The sequence below is a fragment of the Drosophila biarmipes genome, chromosome 3L (genome assembly GCF_025231255.1).
Source record: "Drosophila biarmipes strain raj3 chromosome 3L, RU_DBia_V1.1, whole genome shotgun sequence".
Taxonomy (NCBI): domain Eukaryota; kingdom Metazoa; phylum Arthropoda; class Insecta; order Diptera; family Drosophilidae; genus Drosophila; species Drosophila biarmipes.
In genome coordinates, this window is record NC_066613.1 from 4,969,724 (window position 1) to 4,991,743 (window position 22,020).

General features: G+C 42.5%; 3 protein-coding genes and 1 long non-coding RNA gene across 5 annotated transcripts in view; 2 read left to right on the forward strand and 2 right to left on the reverse strand.

Moving 5' to 3' along the window:
- LOC108030903 (tyramine/octopamine receptor) overlaps positions 1-4,378 on the reverse strand; it is a 45,418-nt gene extending 41,040 nt beyond the window's left edge. Inside the window, exons 1-2 of one of the 2 annotated variants that reach the window (XM_044095063.2) lie at positions 4,023-4,378; positions 3,815-3,920 (exon numbers count right to left, since the gene is read on the reverse strand). The gene's annotated coding sequence lies outside the window, so the exon portion shown is untranslated. Of the gene's footprint in view, positions 1-3,814 lie in introns of both variants that reach the window. The other variant, XM_017104081.3, reaches the window with a different exon arrangement.
- A 7,666-nt stretch (positions 4,379-12,044) lies between these two features.
- LOC108030772 (uncharacterized) lies at positions 12,045-12,371 on the forward strand. Its single transcript, XM_017103824.3, has one exon. The coding sequence runs from the start codon at positions 12,090-12,092 to the stop codon at positions 12,309-12,311; it is 222 nt and encodes a 73-aa protein (XP_016959313.1). The 5' UTR covers positions 12,045-12,089; the 3' UTR covers positions 12,312-12,371.
- Positions 12,372-13,324: 953 nt separating this feature from the next.
- On the forward strand, positions 13,325-15,369 carry LOC108030748 (glucose-6-phosphate 1-dehydrogenase). The gene has a single exon (XM_017103795.3). It carries the CDS (start codon positions 13,425-13,427, stop codon positions 15,027-15,029), a length of 1,605 nt encoding a protein of 534 aa, XP_016959284.1. The 5' UTR covers positions 13,325-13,424; the 3' UTR covers positions 15,030-15,369.
- A 321-nt stretch (positions 15,370-15,690) lies between these two features.
- LOC108030774 (uncharacterized) lies at positions 15,691-19,529 on the reverse strand. The gene is made up of 4 exons (XR_001768527.2): positions 18,795-19,529; positions 18,108-18,737; positions 16,340-16,440; positions 15,691-16,263 (listed from the first exon to the last, which is right to left on the reverse strand). It is a non-coding gene; the product is annotated as an uncharacterized LOC108030774 (long non-coding RNA).
- Positions 19,530-22,020: the final 2,491 nt, after the last annotated feature.

The window sequence follows — 22,020 nt, forward strand, 5'->3', positions numbered from 1 at the left end:
GAGTCCTGATTATGGGGCTTACAAAGTATGCAATTAAAAGTCGGTCGAATTCTCAAGGCTCTCTTTGAGCCCGCACTGGGCCAATAAAAATAGCTTGCCAATCGCGAAGGTGCAGTGATAATGTTATAAGCCCCATGCCCTTTGACCCCTTTCCCAACCGCACGGCTTCATATTTTGCGAGTAAATGTTTCGGGGGAGGCAAGCCTGAAGGGCTGGTGATGAGATGCCTTTGACTGCAGCCTGCCATGGCCGCGATGGCAAATTGTAAGTGTCCCATCCCCGTTCCGCATTCCTCCGCTCTGGGGAAATGCAAAAGAAAACCGCTGAAAAGCAGCTGCCGCCGTCGCGTCCAAGCTGAGTGAGTGATGTGGCAACAATTTTTTATGCGTTTGCAGAAAGCAGTACTGCTGTGCAACTACAGTAAGGATTGGCCTAAGATGGAGGTCTAAGTGAAGCGTGAGGAAAGCTGATCAGCTGGAAAACTAGAACCAAGTGGGTTGGAACGGGTTTTAGGGAGTTTTATAAAGATTCCAAAGCTATGAAAATATTTGCTGGCTTCAAAAAACGTTTTAGAACTTTGACCAACGTGTAAATACATTTTTAAAATTTCTGATACCTTTTCCAAACAATTGAACAAGAAAGTATACTTTTCTTCTGCGAAAGCGGAAGCTTCTCTGTACTTCAGTGCAAAAAATTAGCAAGTATCATCTTCTGCTTTATCGCGCACAGACACACGAATTCTAAAGCAAAAATTAAAATCTTAGCACAGAAAACTGTGCGCATTGAGTCGACAGAACCAGAGGCAGCTAAAACAGATGAAAAGTTCAGGGTCTAATTGAAGAGCCCGCACATGAATTGGACTGGCCCAAAAGCCAATGATTAATGAATGATCTATGCGCTGGAAAGTGTGTCGTAATTAGCATATTATGCAAATCGAGGAAACCAGCAGAAAAACTGACCAAGGGGTTCCGCCTTTGGATAAACGGAGCAGGAGGTCTAGTCAGATTAAGGGCTGTCAGCCAGCTTGTGTTTTCAATTAGCATGCAGCGCGCCCCATTTGCTAGACTCCATAAGCAGGAAGTACTCTTCTCAGCCCTCATAAGTATGCAGGGCCGTCGGCTCCGTTTGCTTTCGCTTTCATCCGAAACCGAGCTAATGTTTAGTAATTGCTTTGTTGTAATTAAAACTTTTGTCAATGTTTGCGCTGAGGAGCGGTTCCCGGAGGAGAATCCCCTCCACTCGTAACCCCTTGGTGGGTATTGAATTTTTATTCGAATTTCCCGAATGCATTGACAGTAGGCAGAGCAGCCAGAAGAACTGGAAAAAACGGTAATAGGCTTTGGTGAGGGGAAGTTGCTACAATTGCTAATTTGAATCTGCGGTGGCCAGAACGGAACCGAATCCACCGATCCCTGCTCAGTGACGGCGGCACGTACTGTTGGCCAGGAGGCAGTCAGCTGAGAGCCCAGAACCGCATTATTATGCAAACCGCAACTCAAACTTTACTTTCCTTTATTTTACTTTGCTCCGCCTTCGAGTTGTACGAGTGTTTTTGGCCCTTAAAATAATTTTCATCACGCCCGCTGGTTGATTGATTGGTAGATGAATGTCCCCAGCCCGTTCTGGGGCATTCAATTAAATGAATGCCCCAGAAAATGTATATGCATCAAGAAAGAGCGCGGGTGAAATGCCTGAGGCTGTGCATGCCAGATGAAAATATTGAATCGAAATTATTTCCTCTTGATCGAGTTCATTGTTATTGTGCTCGTTAAGAGTTTACGGGGCATTTTGTGCTGCCGAAGCAGCTTTTGGGCTTAGGGAAGCAATTAGGCGGCATTTCAACGGGTCAACGAGGCGTATGCGTTATGGTTCGAACGTACCGCAATCAGTTGAATAGTTTTATGGGGAAAACACTTGAATTCGACTAAATAAATGGTTGCTTGGCCTGAGAATGCTTTTAAAAACAATCTCGGTTGTTTGCCTGAGGCAGCGGGGCGTATACGTTATTTAATGAATGGACTTTGGATATTTATTGTTCGAACGATTGAGGCTCAGCGGGTGCCGCGCGATCCCCCACAGAAAGCACAGGCAAATTCATTCATTAAATCACGGGGCATATTAATGCAGATGAGCCCAAACAACTTTCAACTTAATTTGTAAATTTAATTATTTTTCAATTACCATTTTAATTGATTTATGCGACAACATCATTTACAATTCCGCAGCCGGGTAGCACCATTTCGCATCGGGGTTTAATGTGTCATTACAATTCGGTGACCAAACATCTTCGGGAGGACAGCGTAAATCATTGCCAATTTAATTGAAAAGATTAAACATTAAAAATATCAATATTTCATTGATTACATTGCGGGGCTTAACTGCATTAATTTTGATGGCCGTATAAAGGACTTTGCCTTTCGCTTTTGCTTATTTATTTTTTTGCGGCCTGTTGAAAGTAAATAAAATGTCACAGTTTGCCGCGACTGTCAAACAATATCGAGCGAATCAGATAGCGAGCCGTGCTTTACTCACAGATAAGTTAATCGTTTATGCATATGCCCACTCTGTTTGGCTAAGTACTCCAAGGGTTGTCGAAGACCTAATCGGCAATCATATTTAATCTCCGCTCAAATATTTTAGTCGTTTTGTAATACTGTTTTTTTTTTGCAAGCATATCTCTTCAAGAATATTCCTGACATAAGAGGGGAAAAATAAATTCAAACAAAAGCTTAAAGAGTTGTTTACCGCCTTGACAGACAAGCAACAAAATACAAAGTTGTGAATTATTAAAAATGCTTTTAGAGTTCTTCGAGTCCTGAACCTTCGATTACTAAACGATGCCGGGTTGTAGGTTAAGTGCAGGACACAAATTTATATACTTTGGCGTGTATTTACTTATATAAAGATGAACATATGCACGTGGATTTGTATCTGTGTCAAAGTCTTATTGAAATTTTCATGAGGCAACAGTCCGAGTAGATAATGTGGCCTGCCTTTTGATTAGATTTTACGTAAATACTTTCTGGGCAACGAACCTCAAAGATGGAAGTGCTGGGTCTTGGGGTGAGATGGTGGAAAGAGCAACCGCAGACCGGAAAAATCAAATAAATATATAATCATGAGGTTGGCGCGAATGTAAGACGCGCTTTTCAAATTGGTATAAATGCGGCACGCTCTGGGACAAAAGGGCCTCCGTGGGTCGCCGCCCCCAGGGGCGTATAGCCGGCATTTTCGCCATGCGATTGTGCTAAGTCTGTTACTTAAAAGCCACAACATGAAATAAAATAATAATCATGCTGCCAAAAGGCGAGTTCGCAGCCCCACAAGAAATATTCTGGCACCTGAAAGTACTTCTGCAAGAAGTTTTTGAGGCGCGCACTCGGGAGCTGTGCCGTTTAATTAATTAAAGGTGTTCAAACAATACATGGCGTTGCACTTGGGTAACTTTCTCTCATTTCCCCCATGACACACACGTTCTTTTTTGGATTTCCCAGTGTGTGTTGGTTCTTTCTTCTTGGCAGGCGCAGAGCTTATGAACATTTAGGAAAGTTGCTTTTGGTATCTAGCAAGAAAAGCGAGATAGTCCGTAGACGTAAAATATTAAAATTAAAATTAATTAATATTTAAAACTGACTCTTTTTCTCCTATGGAAATATTTTGTAAAAATATTTGGTGACCAAAATCTTAAAAATTATTTTTAAAAATTTAATTTTTTTGTTTTAGGAGACCTTTGTTATATTCAAAGCTTTTAAAAATATATATGCTCTGTTAAGTTTTTGGCTTCTTTCCCAAGGATTGCTAGTGTACTGCTTACCTGCTATTACCAATTATAAATTTCTGGTCGAGCCTTGCGGCTTTCTTTGAGTTTTCTCGCCACTACTACAACACCGTGCACCTCGTCTATGGTCTCTAGCTTTGAGCTGCAATTGCCGTAAACATTTGGTTGAACATTTCATTTGAGCATTTAAACATTTCGCTTGAGTGCGATTGCAAGTTATAATTGTTGGCAATTTATTTATTACACAAGAGTAAATTCTGTTAATTGGTTTAGCGCGTCGTTAGCAAAACTCATTTGCGAAATTTTCGGTTTGATTTCGGTAGAAGTGGCCCGCCAAGGGAGCCGAGGAAACTTTTACACTAAAACTTTGCCTTTCTTTTCCCCTGCGTAATGACTCGATGAAGATCGAGCGGCAATCGAATCGGATTCAATTTGCGTTTACTTCGTCAGAAAGCTGCTGTTGGTCGGCCAACTGTCACTTGAACTTTTGCGGGAATCTCTGAACTGGCAGCTATCAATGCCGCGTCGTCGCCGGCGCCACGAGAGATGGAAGAGCTTGTTTATAGGGAAGCCGCCTGCTCTCCGCCACTCGCGTCCACACCCAACGCCAATTCGCACGGAACTGAAACTGAACGACGGCGTTCCGCGGTCCGTCCTTAAACTTTAGCCACCCGCAACAGTTCGCCGTCTCTTCGTCTCTTGGCCGGGCCGAAACCATTCGGGTCGAAACGAGGGGTCCGCGTCGGCAAAGCAGGGTAAGGCCTCTCTTAGCGGTCTCTCTTAGTTGCCAAACTGTTGATTCAGCACGGAAGCGAGAATTCGTCCACCAATGGAATCGAATCCGAAAAACCATATAAGATTACAGTTTCACAAATAAAGCAGATGTAAACTCAAGGAAGTGGTCAACATTACATTTGAAGTAAAAAAAAGTGAGCAATGACAAATGAGACTTGATTAAGTAACACTTTAGGTTTGAAAGTTTAATTAGTTGTACAACTAGTAGAAATATTAAAATTCATTTATTTGTTCTTTGATTACGTTACTTTTGTGTTACTAAGGCAAAGGGTAATTAGGTCATATTGTTCTCGACATGCGAGTGATACACAAATCGAAAGGTATCGGAAAAACTAAGAAGATTGCCTACCTAGACTGTATAAATAAAAATTGTTTGTATGAAAAAACGGTGAAAGTGAAATTTTAGAAAATTGGAGTTGCTGGAGTCGGTGGGCTTTAATCTTTTTTATTCTTACTGAGATTCAAAAAACAGGAAAGAAAATTGATTCGGCAAGCCGAAGTTTGTATACCCTTGGAGTTATAAGAAATAATCAACGCTGGTTACACCATGTTACTTTTTTAAGGATTGTTGCTAGTAGTATAAGTATAAGATAATATGTCAAAAAACACCGGAACTATAATTTATTTCGTATTATTTCCCCACAAATTTTCCGATAGTTCCTATGACAGGTATATTATATAGTCGTTAGACTTTAATAACATTTAATTCGATGTTCAAAACCAATTAAAAAATTTGATATACAAGCGTAGGAGGAGGATATAATTTTTAAAATTGGTTTTTCCGGTCATTATGGGAGCTTAAAGATATATTTGTCCGATCCGGCTGGTTCCGACTTATAAAGAATAAATACTTTTGGGAGAGCTTCACCACGAGGGCTTCAAAACTAAGAGAATAGTTTGCGAAGATACGGACGGGATGATAGCTAGATCGACTCGTCTAGTGATGCTGATCAAGAATATATATACTTTATGGGGTCGGAAACGCTTCCTTCTGACTGTTACATACTTTCCGACGAAAGTACCCTTTTACTCTACGAGTAAATGATGGCGCGTGATCGCTTATATGGTATGCTTATGACTTCTTGGATGTTAAGCTGCACATCGTAAATAAAATTTAATAAAAAGATCAAGCAATCTCTGGAATAAGAAGAAGAAGTCTAACATTTGCCCTTGCGATAGAAGTATCTTGCAAACAAATTTTTAGCACTTTCACTTCTTGACTGACCCTTGTTAGTTGCTCTGGGGAAAATGGCATTTACCTGGAGAATCGTACAGGGGAGGGAGCTGCAAGAACTGACAATTCGCATCAGACATTCATGGGTGGATGATGAGCATGGGACGGTTGTTGTTATTCGCACACTCCGTTATTGCAATGATACAATAATTTTTTGTTGTTCCTGCTGCCCCGGTTATTGTTCTTGCAGCTCGTGTTGCCTGCAGGCAGGAAACTCAATTATCTTAGAGCATGAGTCTGAAAAAGATGAGAAATGCTGCCTGGTTTATTTTGAATTTTCAACCTTTTGGCCAGCCGGATATAATCTAAGTCCCAGTTGTTGTGGGTCATTCCATGGTCCCCCGTTGACCACACCTCCTCCTGGCTGTTGTCAATTAAAGTTTCAGAAGTTGCATGTCACAGCAAATTATCCTGCACACAGGCACACGCAGCAGTGGAAGGCATTGGGAACAGTGACAAAAAGTAAATGACAAATGTAAATGTATCGAAGGTCCTGGCTAAATCATAAAGCCAAGTGGGGAAGCAGGCACGGAGGAAAATTGGCCAAAAGCGGGGTGAGAAAGTTTTTCTGCATAAACATTGGCAGTCTGTCATAATAAGGCCAACCCATTTAAGTGTGTGATTCAAATGTGGATTGTAGCTTGACAGTCAGGAAGAGAGGTCTTCAAAGCCTCGACTTACCTCAGGTAGAACTAATGTTTCTTATATTGATCTGTTCAACATCGACTATAATTTTCAGGTCTCTTAAATTAAGTTTTGGGACAACAAAATAAAATGTTTGTTTTTAAAAGTCCCCCAAATTCTTGTTTTGTTTATAACTTATGAACGGACTGTCCGATCTTGACAGTTGAGGCGACACTGCCATTCGACGCATATTTTTGAGTAAGAAAACAATTAGGTACTAGCTAGTTACTACAGGTTCAAATGTTCTCTTTCTATCATTTATTTTTCGCAATACCTTTCGATATATGTATGTATTACTCGTAACAATCGGACGATTTCAGTACATTTTCTTCGTGTGTATATAGTATATTTATTTTAGAATATATGTATAGTAGTCGATTACTAGCTTGAATAAAACTATTGTATCGAAGTAAATTTTCGGCTACTACTTTTTTTAAATTCAAACAAGCAATATCAATTGGTTTTTAATGTGTAAAAAATCGGATTTCGGAAGGGTTTATCAAAGGTGACAGAAATCTTTTCAAACTGAATCGGGTGTACGAGTACATAAGATTTCGTCGAGAAATCGTCTGATTTTTATACCCTTGCAGAGGGTAAAATGATTTCAATCAGAAGTTAGCCATGTCCGTCTGTCCGTCCGTTCTTACGCTATCCAGTCTCTCAGTTTTAAAGCTATCGGGCTGAAACCCCCAAAAGTATTCTTTCTATTGCCGGTAGTATATAAGTCGGAACTATACGGATCGGACAACTATATCTTATAGCTCCCAGAGGAACTATCGAGGAAAAAATTTAAAAAAAATTATATCTTTCGTGTTTTTTAACATATACCTTTCTAAGCTTGGATATACCATTTTTAGGAAAACATGAAATAAAAAATATATCTTTGGTGTTTTTTAACAAATAACTTTATAAGCTTGAAAATAACATTTTTTAATTAGTTCTAAATTTCGAATTAAATTTAAGTAAAATCGGACGATTATATCATATAGTTGTCATAGGAACGATCGGATAATTGGTGGAAAATAATATGAACCAAATTATAGCTTTGCGGCTTTTTGACATATTATCTTATAATATTGATTGATTATTGTTTATTGATTATTTTTTACAACTGCAAGGGTATACAAACTTCGGCTTGCCAAAGTTAACTTCCTTTATTGTTTTAATACCACGGAAGTCAGCAAGAATCCTTAAAAATTTCACATGGTGTTACTAAAGTTGATTATTTTTTATAACTGCAAGGGTATATAAATTTCGGCTTACCGAAGTTAACTTCCTTTCTTCTTTCATATTATTTTTCCACCAATTTTCCGATCGTTGCTATGACAGCTCTATGATATAGTCATCCGATTTTTATAAAATTTTATTCGAAATTCAAAACCCAATAAAAAATGATATTTCCAAGCGTTATAAGTTAAAAAAACACCGAATATATACTTTTTCAATATTATTTTACCATGTTTTCCGACTAAATTTCCGATCGTTTCTATTGTAGCTATATGATATAGTCGTCCGATTTTGATAAAATTTAAATCGAAATTCAAAACCAAATAAAAAAGTTTTTTCCAAGCATAGGAGGTTATATGTTAAAAAACACCGAAGATATACTTTTTTAATATTATTTTACCACTAATTTTCCGTTCGTTCCTATGGTAGCTATATAATATAGTCGTTCGATTTTGATAAAACTTAATTCGAAATTCAGAACTCATTTAAAAATGTTATATTCAAGCTTAGAAAGGTTAATGTTAAAAAACACGAAAGATATAATTTTTTTAAAATTTTTTCCTCGATAGTTCCTCTGGGAGCTATAAGATATAGTTGTCCGATCCGCATAGTTCCGACTTATATACTACCGGCAATAGAAAGAATACTTTTGGGAATTTCAGCCCGATAGCTTTAAACCTGAGAGACTAGTTTGCGTAGAAACGGACGGACAAACGGACGGACAGACGGACATGGCTAGATCGACTCGTCTTGTGACGCTGGTATATATACTTTATTCTTGTGACTAAAATCATTATACCCTCTGCAAGGGTTTAAAAAGAATGAAATATTGTTTTTTTAATATCACTGAAGTCAGCAACAATTGATTATTTCTTATGACTGCAAGAGTATACTAACTTTGGCTTGCCGAAGTTAACTTCCTTGTTCTGTGTCATTTAGGATCCTGTCGCTATATAAAAGATATAACCAAAATATATTGGGTGACACAGAAAAACCATTTAAAGTAATGAAAGTATTTGAAAAACAAACGTCACGTTTTAACAGATTTCTTTGCTTGTTTCCTCTCAATATTAACAGTTGAATGGTTACCAAAGAAGAATTTATGCAAAACCCGGAAACAATTTCCTTAATTTGACCCAAATGAAAAATCTACATATTATTTTACTTTTCACTTCGACTGTCAACCCCAACACAAAATAATTTATCTTGGGGCGCAAAAAATGGAAAATGAAAAGTTGCAAATTACAACGGCTTGGATCGATAGTTGGCCAATGTACAGTGTGCATATGCATGTGCATTCTATATCCCCGTGCGGATATTTCCAGTATCTTGTCCCTGCTTTATTGTTGCTGCCACCCGATTGTGTTTGTAGTTGTTTATGGCACAAATGAATTGGCATCTTTCGAATACTTTCGGTTGGCCTGCCCTGCGGAGCATTTCCCCGCTGTTCCCCTTCAACCAGTCCGCTCCGACTTTTCCCGGTGCCGCTGTTTTTCACTGCATAATCGCCAGAGATGTTTGCCTGCTTGTTTGCTATTCTGTGTTGTGGGTTTGCTGCTCGGCTGTATCTGTGTGGGCTCTGGCAATGCATTGAACCAGAAATATGTAGATATGCCAATGAGTTCCTTTCGCTTTGGCCCACTTTGTGTGCCATTTGCCGATTGTGAAAGCATGGCGCCTGAAAGTGGGCCACGGGCATCGGCCGGTAGCTTTAAGGTCACAACTTTCGCTGCGGAGCGCAAACGAAAATTATCTTGAAATGTAGTTAACTATTCAATTTCGGAGTCATTGTCCCAGCTCCACTTCTAGCGATCAGCGCCAAGCACCTCGTTTTATCGATTTTCACTGACGTCCTACAACAAGTTTCCTAGTTTCCCTCGATGGCATGAATAACCGCCGAGATCGCGTATAATATTGCGTTCAAAGGTCAACTGCCTATTAAAACTTGTCAACTGCCGTCATGCGTGTCGGAATTTTAGAATACTCTTGAAATAAAACATTTTAGCAGTGCCTCTTCATTGATTTCCCGGAAAATTAATTTTTTAAGGTGTACGTAGTCACTTGAGCCAATTATATTAAAGGTTTTCTGGATATTAGGAAGTGTTTCGACTAGTGTAATAGCAAACAAATGCAGATGTTTGGAATCTAACACATGTTGATTCATCTGATGAACGCGGACCAAAAGAATTCGCTTTTGTGGCTGTGGAATCTCATAAAAGATTAGCCACACAAATGCTGGAGCCCCAGTTGCGGCTTCTTTTAATTATGCGAACAGGGATTTCTTTCATTCGCTTCTTTTGTGAGGCTTGTTGGCACACGAAACACTGAAGTTGATGGCAGTAGGCTCAAGAAATTCCATTTGGCCTGAATGCAATAAAACAATTTAATTAAATTTTATGTGATCCAAGCGAAAGCAAATGAAAGCGAATAAACCACAATAAACTCGTGGCAGATGGCACATGTTCTGGCTGCCCGGCCTGCCTATGGACTCGGCCCATCTTCATATGGCAATTATGAGCTTAATGGTGTGTCTAAGTCGCCGTCGTCTTCCCAACCCCCACCTTATTCACATTCACCCGCCCCATGATCGTTCAATTTGCCACAAACTGTCACACATCATTGGGACAGAACAGCCCTCCCGACTTGGTCCATTTCTTGGATCACTTCAAAAGTTGGCTTTAAGAACTGTTTGTCGAATATTCCACCCCGCTTCCTTGGCCTCTGTGTCCCTGATTTATGCATGTGTTTAAAATGTTTAGCCTGTGCATAAATCGTTAGCAAAGTTTCTGCAGCACCAAGCTCCTCCATATTCCCCACAGGCCATCCATCCGGGGCTCTTCCCGTTTGGGGCTCATCGACCACTTTTCTGTTTGTGTTTATGTTCTGGCCTAGAAATTTCCTTTGTTTGCTGATTGAAATTGACTTTCAAGGGGCGCCAGTTGGCCTACTTAGCAAAAAAGAAACCAAAAGAGCCAAATTAATGGAGGGATGGAGTTGGTTCTTGCTGGGTCACTGAAAAGGTCAAGACTTGGAGGATGTGCCGCATCCGAGATGATTCAACTCGCTTGTCTGACCATTGACCATGACACGAAATCATACATATCCCAAATGTTTATGAAAAGTGGCCTTGCTCGCTTAGGAAATTGTAGCTGTTAACATTTTCAAATAAAAATTGAGTTCTGTGATATCTACTCCAAATGTTTTGTTCAGACTTGTTGTTCTCTTCAAAATAGGAATTAAATCGGCTAAAACGAATAAATTAATAACCCCATTTATAAATGGAAATAATTTAATTTGCCATACAAATCATAAGTGACCGAAAACATTAAGATAGAAGATATCAAGGCAAAAGCAAGTGCCATTAATGGCCCATTAGAATTTATATAATTTCTAAAAATTTTGTAAGTTGTCTAATGTAATCTATTGGTGCCTTGCTGATTCGTTGGAGGACCCTTATCTTAATTTGTTCTGCTGCTGTTGTCCTTGCCCTTGGCCAATTAATCCCCATAATGAAAGCACTGGAATCTATAGAAGGATATCTGCCCATTAAATAAGACTTATTTCATTCAAATGTAAGTCTCCGGCCTCAATTAGTTGTAAATACAAGCTCACTTGACCAATGCTCGACCATGATTATGGGAGAATAACAAGCATACGCCAGGTGTGCCTGGAATGGCAGTTGGATATAGCCAGCACTCGTAAGACGTTTTTCAAGGGGGATTGTGAATATCAAGGGTGCTCGAAGTTAGTTCGTAAACAAAGCCAATTAACAACGGCAACAACATCCTATTGCAGCTCAAGATGTCCAGTACGAGGGCTTAGCTCCATCTCCTGGCAACTAATCTCTGCACGACTCCTCCCATATTGATTGTGCGTAGCTCGGCAGGCACGTATAAGGGCAGTGATAGGAGCTCGGTCAGAAAATGGGCAAACCAGAAGTTCAAGCGGCGGCATTAGATTAGTCCTGATTTCGATTCGTGCGGCACGTTCCGCCAGTGGGGTTTCTTGAACGCGTTTCTAGTTCTTTTCTTTTCCTAATTTCTAAACATTATTTTCTGTTGTTGCTTGGCCACGGAAGGAAAACGTAAATGTAATGTCTAAAATAGTAATTTCATACATTGTTAAGTGTCAAAATTAAAATTGGAAAATGTATATTAAACGTGCATTAAAAGTTCGAATATGTATACCATTTGCAGAGAATTTAACGGAAGGGCATAGAATAAAACTCCAAATAACAAGGCATCCGTCGATAAAGTACCGTGAAATGTCAGCCGTTTAACAGGCTTAGCTCCACCGTGTTACATAGCGAATGGGAAATGAAACATCGCAGCCGTGGAAAACCACCATTAGACCACCTGGACCCGCTGAGCTATGAAGATCTCCCTGGTAGGCTTCTGCATCATCACGCTGGTGCTGCTGGTGTGCTGCTTTGCCGTGGAAACAGAAGCCAAAGCAGCGAAGAAGTGTAAGCCCCCTGCTAGGTACAGCCTGAAGCTTAAGAAATGCGTTGCAAGACCCGTTAGGAAGAAGAAGACCACTTCCGCAACAGGAGCCACAACAGCAGCAGCGGCAACAACGGCAGCTGCAGCGTAGAATGTGCACTTAATTGTCCTGCATTTATGAATAAATGGGAAGAGCATGAGCACATTCCAATCAGGACCTTTTTCTTTGACAGCCAAAATGGGAGATTTTCTATTGCAAGCCACTTTCCAGTAGGGCTCTCCCCCAAGAAAAACGAATAAGCACGGCCAGTGAAGCAGCAGAGGTCCTGTCCGTCCACCAAGCTCTCGAACGCCCTGTTCGGGTGACGGAGCGCTGGAATCGCAACAGGAGCCCCTACATATTAGCTGCACTCACATCATGTGGGGCATGCGAGAAAAAAGAAATGCCACTGCAATCCTGCTCCTTTGGGCCCTCGCTCGCTCTTAAACGGTGGCTTAGGGAATTTGAATTGATTGAATTTGAATTGCAGGGCAGCCGAAGGCACGAGTTTATGGGGAACTCGAGGCTTAGTGCCAGCCAATCCTTGCTCCTTTCAGTTTTCTGCCTGGCCAGACAATTTCCGTTCCGCAGCCGGCCGAGCTCTTATTTCCTTTTCAAATTGATGACCTGAGTACTGGTGGTCAAAACATTTTATTTGACAGTTGGTAAATTTATGTAGGTAAAAATCTATTTCGTTTTTAAAAAAGTAATATAGAAGGTCTTGCGCTTCCTACAGAAAGACTGAATGTTAATACCCCCATCTAGTCGATACGATAAGCATTCCTAATTTAAATACCATCCAATCACTTCGAAAAATGGTTTAAAGAGAATGTTGTTTGTATAATATAGAAAATTTCTGGTCTCGACCTTAGAATTATATTTTGTAGTTTCACCTTGATTCATACCTCAAGGTGGCATTGACTTAATTTCACTGATTTCCATCTTTTCCCAAAACAGATGTTATACAAATAGTGTTGTCTTTAAAAGTCCATGAATGCTTTTTAATGGTTTTTAAATTTAAAAACGGTTTAGAATACCCAAAAAATTAAATATTATATTTTCTGTTCTAAATAAAAGTTGGCGTAATTATGTAAGCAATCTATATATCTTGGCAGTAACTTTCATTTACCTATAACCACTTTTAAACAGCACTTTTGGCCATATTTTGGACTATATTATGTTAATTTCTAATATACAAATTAAATACTAATTAAATTCTCCAAAATGATTCCCATTGACCCGCACAACGAGATGGCTTATTCCTTCGTGGTCTTCGGTGCCTCAGGGGGTTTAGCCAAGCAGAAGGTATTCCCAGCCCTCTGGGCCCTCTACCGAGAAAACCGGTTGCCGCAGGGCACCAAGATTTTCACCTTCTGCCGGACCCCGCTCCAGACGAAGGTCTACCGGCTGCAGGTACTGCCCTACATGGATCTCGACAAGAACCGGGACCCGAAGAAGTACAACCTCTTCTGGACGAACGTGCACTGTGTGCAGGGCGAGTACGACAAGGCGGAGCACTATGCAGCCCTCACGGAGGCGATGGTCGGCCAGGAGACAAAGCACAACCAGGTGCGTGCTAATCGGATCTTCTATCTGGCCCTGCCGCCGGTAGTCTTTGACCAGGTGACGCTCAACGCCAGCCGGAAGTGCAGCGCGACCACCGGCTGGACCAGGATCGTTGTGGAGAAGCCCTTCGCCCGGGACGACGTCTCGTACCGGGTCTTCCAGACGTCGCTATGCAACAGCTTTCGGGAGTCGCAGATATACCTGATGGACCACCTCCTTAGCCGGCAGGTGATGCAGAACTTCTTCGCCCTGCGCTACTCGAACCACCTGTGGGGCGAGACCCTAAACAACCGACACGTGGCGGCGGTGATGATATCCGTGAAGTGCGAGCACCCTGTGCCGGCGAGCAGAGCGGACTATTTCAACCACTCGGGCATCATACGGGACTTGATGACCAACTACATGATCCAGATGCTGGCCATGCTGGCCATGGATCAGCCGTATGCGAACACGGCTGACGACCTGAGGGTCGAGCGGCTGAAGGTCCTTCGCCAAGTGCTGACCCCAAACATGGGTGACGTGGTACTGGCCCAGTACCGCAACAACCGGCGGGAGGAGGACCCAGCCAAGTGCGGCTACACGGAGCACAGCTATATCCCCAAGGACTCCTTCACGCCCACCTTCGCCGTGGTGGTGCTGCACATCAATAGTCGCCGCTGGTCCGGAGTGCCCTTCATCCTGCGGGCCGGGAAGGCCCTGAACGACAGCAAGTCGGAGGTGCGCATCCAGTACAAGCCGGTGGACTGCGACTCTTTCCACAACGACAGTGCGGATGTGCGAAACGAGTTGGTGCTGCGGTCCTTCCCCACGGAGGAGGTCTTTATGCGTATGCGCCTGAAGCGGCAGGGCGAGGAACTCTGCCTCCGGGAGAGCGAAATAAACCTTCGGGTGGACGATCGGGGACCGAAGGGCATCCAGGGCCTTCCCGGCTTCCTGCTGAACGTCCTCCAAGGCGACCAGACCCTCTTCATGCGCACCGACGAGCAGTGCGAGATCTGGCGGATTTTCTCGCCGATCCTCAACTCCATCGATTCGGATCGGCCCCGCCCGCTGCAGTACGATTTTGGCTCCCGGGGCCCTTTACTGGCCTATCGCAAGGCGGAGCGCGCGGGCTTCGTCTTCTTCGCCTCGGACGAGTGGCACCAGAGCGAGGAGACCCTGGATTACACGGTCAAGCGGAGCAAGCAGCTCATCGGGCCCTACACCGCCCTCAAGCCGATCAGGGAGCCCCGCTCCAAGAGGAGCTCGAAGCTGAGCTACTAGTTCTGAGATGGAGGGCTAATAAAGTCAACAACGAAAGTTTTTTAATTAAACAAGTGCAGCCTGCTGCACCAGCTGGCCACCTCTTTTCCTTGGCCGCTCCACTCGCTCAGTCCAACCCATCAGCACTTCCCGTCCCGCTCGGTTCTGTGCTTTGCTGCACTTGTGTCCGATTTTTCTGGTGAGGATGTTGCCCCCGGAGGACACACACAACTCGCATGTCTTGTCCATTGTCCGTTGGCCAATCTAAAGATATGGGAACTGCTGATCTACAAAATTCATATCTACCAATATTTGTACAAACACAAATTTATTGACTAATAAAAGGTTGAAATTTATTTTATTTAAATGTTTGTACTTTCTCCCACTTAAGCAACAAACTTAACAAAACAAAATCTAATGAAAGCGTTACCATCACGGATTTCTTAGGTTAAAGGAGTAACTTGATTCGGTTGTAAAGGATATACACATTTTATTTTTAAAGGTTGGAATGCATGCATAGCCCCGAAATGTTAATATACCACACTCAGTTTAGTTTCGACGTCGTTGGGTATTCAGTGGTCCTCGTCCAGGCAGTTGGTCAGTTGTTGTGAAACTAGCAAGTTCTACGTTTAGTAGAAAGTTTTCAATAACTATAAAGCATTTGATGAAAAAAGTATACGGATACAGCCATATACACCCAACTTTGCGGAAGGGAATTTGCAATAGTGGGGAAAGTTACTTTGATTTCTTAAGCGCAACTTTGGCTGAGAAACTTTGAACTGCTCAATCACCAGTCTTTGACTTCTTGTTTACCCCGTAAACTTTGCTGCGGTCACTTGCTCCTGATGAAGATGATTCCGCGCTGATTCAGCAAATACTCGCATGTAAATCGGTTGCGAAAATGTGATGACAGCTCTTTCAGTATGGGCTTCGCTTTCGGGGACAAAGTCTAATAAGCTAATGCACTAAGTGGCTAAATTGCATTGTTATCTTTAGCATACGTTTGCTGAAAAGATATTCTGCCACGCAATCGGGGGAGATGTTTGGGGGCCACTTCTCAACCTTGTATTTTCCTCTTCCTTGTTGATTTTCCATGGCCTTTGTTGCTCTGTGGCTGGAGCCACCCACGCATATGCTTTGTGTTATTTTCCTTTCTACCCGCATGCTTTTCCGCTTTCTGCCTGTCCGCTCCCTTCGGCAGCCAAAAAGGCAAATAAAAAGATTTTCCTCCGCCGGAAAGATTCCTGCGCTGCGTCTGGCCATGAAAATCATTAAAAACAATATTGTCGCTTTCAATTGAGATTGCCTCGGAGTTTATTTATTTTATTTACCATGCTCGTGCCGTCGGCGTCCTTTTCATATGGAACGTTGCCGTTCCGGTTGATTGTTTGTGATTGCCTATTTAATTTCCTATAAACATAAGAGGGTATTGCTGCGGGAAGAGCGCCGTAAACCGATTAAATAATTTGGCGGGTGTTTCCAAGCAGTAGGAGCAGGTGCAGTCCCAGGCAGATTAGATATGCTTAGATCATCGCGGCGTAACCCAAGGCGGATGGCAGCGTACCTAATCGACCCTAGCCAAAACCCGAGCCGAGACCCATCTTAGTGAATCTCAGGCATGCCAGTTCCAGTACCAGAGCAACTTTGGCACCCCTCTCGCTTTCGGTACACACATATGACTGGCATCTTTCTGTGTCGGCTTGGGGTTTCGGATTCCACCATTTCACTTTTTAATACCCCACAAACTGGGGACCCAAGCAAACACACCTGCGGGAGGGGAGCAGGGAAGGACGATAAAAAACGAGTCCTGGCTGCACACCTAGTGGCAAAAAGGATTTCGTGTTTGGAAACCGTAAAGTGAAATTAAAATGGCTGGCCAGTGCTGAGCTGACCAGCTCGCCTTTAGATGGGCGATTTCCAGAGGGTGGGCGATGGACGTTGTTGAGGTAGTAAAGCAAATGGCCAGCGCGCTTACAAAACACGGGCAATCAAAAAATTGTAGTTAGTTGGCCATCGACTCATCCTTCGACACGGTCCGCCCCTACTAGTGGGTCTTCCGTATGTCGGTGGGGCTATCTTTACTGCTATTGCAACTGGTCCTCCGCAGGTCCTGTTCCTGACCAAGTTACTGCCACCTACAACGAGCGATTACAACCCGTGACACTCTACACAAGTTGTGGGCCAACATTTTGCGGTCTGGGGTGGAAGTAAAGGAAAGGAACGAAAAGATTCCCTGGTCAACATTTCAAATTGCTTAATTTAAAAGTGACTGGCAAAAAAGGAGCAACGTGGCGAGATATGGAGTTGGGCACTGGAGTGCAGGGTGTTGGGGCTCGGGAGTGTGAAAAAATAGTTAGCTAAATGTTGGCCAGCTCAGTAGTTGGGCTTGTGGCCTCGGAGGTGTTTCTGGTTATGGTGCTGGTTTCTGTTCTGCAACAAGCTCGTAATCAAAGCAAACGAATTGGGCAGATTTTCAACGCCTGTCTCCCCGAGGGAGGTGTGATGGGAAACCCAGAAATATGTTGCTGCAACATGAAATGGAAATAGAGACGGAAAGTGTTGAGCTTTAGTTCAAATCGGACTGGAAGGGTGTGAAATAATGGGATTAGTGAAGTGGGATAGTGACATGATGCAGCGAGCACCATCCAAGACCCGAGAATAGTGCGAAAAGTAATATGAAGAGAAAGCAATCTGCAGATTTTGAAGAGATGGTATTGGAATAAGGCTTGCGGTCTGGCGAAATTGAAAATCGCAATGTGGGCTTCGAATACAAGATTTCTGGGTTTTTTATATTTATTGGTTCCTAGAAGAAGCATGGACCGATGATAACATAGTGTACTCGCTTATTTTGACCTTTTATCATCTAATGGCCTTAATAAAATATTTAGGATAACGTCGACTCCCAAGCTTGATATTGTCATAACATAAATTTTCAATAGTGTTTTCAAGCTTGGAAGCTACCAGCTCAACCTCTGCTGGCTCTCTGCCTCAAACACTTTTGGCTCTGGAATTCCGAATTACTTTTGCAGCTACAATACTTCACTGCTCATACCCGCCTCTGGGTTTTCGCTCTGTGTACACTGATAACGTTTTACTTACCATTTCTCACTTCACTCAACCTGGATACTAGGGGCACAGGGTTATGCGTCTGAATAGGAGATGTGTATAGAGTTTCTTAATTTCAAAGATATTGCAAAGTAACTGCTTGTTTGGTTTGGCCACTTGCACTGGCAGTGGCTGCCCTGGAACATATCTTTCGGCCATCGCCTGCCCAGAGGCATCAGCTTAAAGAGTTTAACGGTTAGCTGCGCTTTAAGGTTCCGACGTCCTTCCTCCGAGCCCGTGGCACGTAAAAATGCGGTTTTTAGTCCATGCGCACTCGCAGCGGCATCTCGGTTCTCTCCACGCTCATCAACGTCTTGAAAATGTATTAGAAGGAGCTGCAGATGCAGTATAACCACACAGCGAAAAAGAGTGTAATTGTTATATTTGGGCTTTTTAAAATCTGTATACACCCGTTACCGGCCATCATCTGACATGTGAGTACATTAAAAATTGTAAGGAAATAAAATGTGCATTCTCTGAAACAACAGATTTTTGGCATGCATTACCCCCACACTCCCTTTATATGAGAAACGGGTATGTAAAAGTCTAGGCCGTCGTCATGGGGTTTTTTCTTATACTTCAATTTCGAAAGAGTTCGGGTGCAGTGTCAATTTTCCATTTTATCTACGAATAATAAATATATTGTTAGCATTGAGTAATAACTTTTTTTTCCGTTCATACATTTCTAACGAAATTTACCACAGTATAAACTAAACTGTCAATATCAATACTTGCTGCTAGGAGTACGATTTTGGTCCGGGTAATATAGTTAAATCTGAGGTTTTTCTGACGCTTTAAAAGTTATTTTTTTAATCCACTATATAGCAAATTTAAACTGGGTATCAAGAGCTTAAGGAATCACATACAATTTAAAAGAGAGTTTGCTATATGAGCAGAAGTGTCCTGTTTTTTTTTTCTAGAGTGCATTACACAATGGGGGCATTAACGCTTGCCGCTTCTGATGTTGCCGTGGTCATGGTATGTGCCTCTGTGTGCGCTGCTCTCTGCATTTGTGCTGGTGCTAAAACGTGTCATTTGATGCGTGTGATGTCGTAATATGAGCAAGGTGCTTGACTTTCCTCCCCGGGCCCAGCTCCTTTTTATGTGCTCACGCAGTCAGCTGCTTTCACCCCGCAGCCCCTTCTGAAAAGTCCTGAATACTTCCCCTTGAATGCATACATATGCAAATTGTCTTCGCCTTACGGCTCCTCATTCATGAATACTTATATGAGAAATGTTTTTTGGCTTGCTTTGATAATTTAATAATCCAATGTCATCTGGAGATGACTGAAAAATGGTTCCGCCAAGATCTTTGAAATTCAAGAATGCATCATAATATTTCAAGTGAGTGAGTAGAAGTACAGAATTCGGATTAAATAGTTCGGTTTATGTTTGTCCCCCACAACTTGGATATCACATAACTCATCGCGTACTACGATCCTTATATAATTATGTTCCAAAGATCAAGATTTCTAATGGCGTTCATAAAACAATTTACTTAATGTGAAAATCATAAATTAGTTATTGGTGACACGAGTGTTGAGCTCTGATAGAACAACTTGGCATTAGGGTGGTACCAACCCCCAAGGCAACGAGTAAAATATTTTGCAAGACAAACAACTTTGTGGAGCCTGTAAGAGTTAGCACACTCCTAATCAACCATCTACTTGGCCCTATCCCTTCTTCGTACCCTTGCATTTATGAGTAATTTTTATCGCGCATTACTGTCATCTGCCGCGCTTCGAATCTAAATTCGAACCACTCCACCCTTGAAATCGGTACTGACTTATTAGAAATGACACCCAACGAGTGTCGATTGTCGAGTCATCTTCATTTGATCTCGGGTCCTCGGTTAAGTGATGCTTAGCCCTATTTGATTATCTGTGTTGCTCAAACAAAAATTATGCGACAATTTGCCATTTATTTCCGGGTCGTAAATAAGATTTTATGCCGCACGTTGACGAAATTTATTTGTTGTGCGCCTTCGGTTTTCATAAACAAGCTATGAAGTGCTTTTCTCGGTTCTCCCACAGCGGCTCCTTCTGTTTTTATTGACTGAGTTGAGTTATTGTCGATGTGCGAGGAGGTAGCTCAGTCTAAAGTTTACTTCAGCTCTGATGCCTCAGCCCGAGGGCGTATTATAATTTGAAAATAGTTCCGCTCACCACGCTTCGCTGAGCATCTTCATAATGGCACTTTCGGTGTGCAAATCTAAAAGACGCGAGGGGCGGGCGTGTGGTTCGCCCGACTTTAGTTATGGCTGCATTATAAATTTCAAATGCAAACCCAGACACTTGGCTGCTGAACCTGTCCAGGAACCGAGTCCCATTTGTCAGGGTTATGTGCTCCTCGGTCTCTCGCATAAGTTGCGGTTTATGCACATGGCAATCTCTGGGACCCCCACGCCCCCATTTCCGCCCGCCACCTTCACTCCTTATGCGACAATCGTCTGGGCTGCATTACGCTAATAACCTAAACCGTGTGAGTTATGGGAGGCTAACTGCAAATTTTCGTTTTGCCAGGGGGGCTAAAGAGTCGGAGGCAGCAGCTTAAGCGGAATTTGTGATGAGACCCACCAGATGGCAGGATGGGGTTCTGAGTTAAGCTGCTAATTGACTCAATGAATTCTTCAGAAAACACTCGGATGGGAGCAGCTTCAGGTCCGGCAGATAAACAACTTTGCTCGGTGCATAGAATTAAGGTAGGAGAATGGAAAATAATAAGAACACTCCAAAAAGCTTAAAGCCTTGGAAGGTTTGACCCGGTGGCCTACTTTAGAGTCGGGTTAGCTGCCTGTTTTCTCGATCGCCTGTCTGTCAAGAGCACATTACTGAAAAAGATAGTTTGGATGTAATTATTTGAAGGTGTTTTTCAATGCCAGTTAAGCCCCAAAAGTAACTTTGTTCTGCATTTTAAGCTCTTGTAAACGTCCTGACGATATGAGGATAAAATTTCAGTCTGCCCTTCAGGAGTAGTAAATATAAATATAGATATGAATGAGAATGAGATAAATAAGTATGAAATTGCTTTTTTTTATAGGTTAATGACACAGAAATATAGTAGTTAGCATATCAAAATACATTCTTGTGCTACCAGATGATTTTTGGTAATCGGGCCATTCGAGCAAACCGCTTATTCTTGTGCACCGCCAGGGAATAACATTGATCAGGTGGCATAGCGGGGCAAAACTGCCCTTCCCATTCCCCTTCACTCCTTGCTCCTTCCGTTAGTTGACAGCATTCAACGGCGACTGTTTAGCACACTTCCGGTTGCCTTGAGGCGGAAGTTGACCAAACGCCCGAAGGTCGTCCTGTCAGTGTGTGCACTTATGTATGTGTGCGTGTGAAAGGAACTTCCGTGGCACGTCCTGGGGCAAGGGTCGTCATTGTCATGTGCCACGCTCTGCTTTGCGAACCCTCTTCCGCCTCGGCATATTTGCGTTTGACAGTTTGTGGGCATATCAATGCCCTCTGTCCCTTTAGCCAAATCTCAATATGTAAAGAGGCCACCAACGTATAGTACACGCCATAACATTTTGCCAGTATCTGAATGGGTTCTCATCGAATTGCCAGCCTTCTTTTAAGGACTTTCGCCAAAGCGAAGCATCATAAAAGTTGACGATGGCCACATCAATTTGGTTTCCCTTTTCGCCATTCCACTTAATTAGTGGTGGCTGGTGTGCATTTCTTGCTGTGGGTGAGAGCTTAAAAGTGAGCTCAGTTCGCATGCCAGGAAATACTTGGGTAACTCTGAGTTAATACCCCGGATAATTTGTTGACCACGCTCTGCTCCAGTAATGGGCCGGGCCCGCAATTTTAGCAGCTTCAGCGGGATATTAACCTTAAACTATCGAAAGTCCCTTCAAACTTGGCCGCAGCTTAACGCCAAATTTTAATATGAGATACTG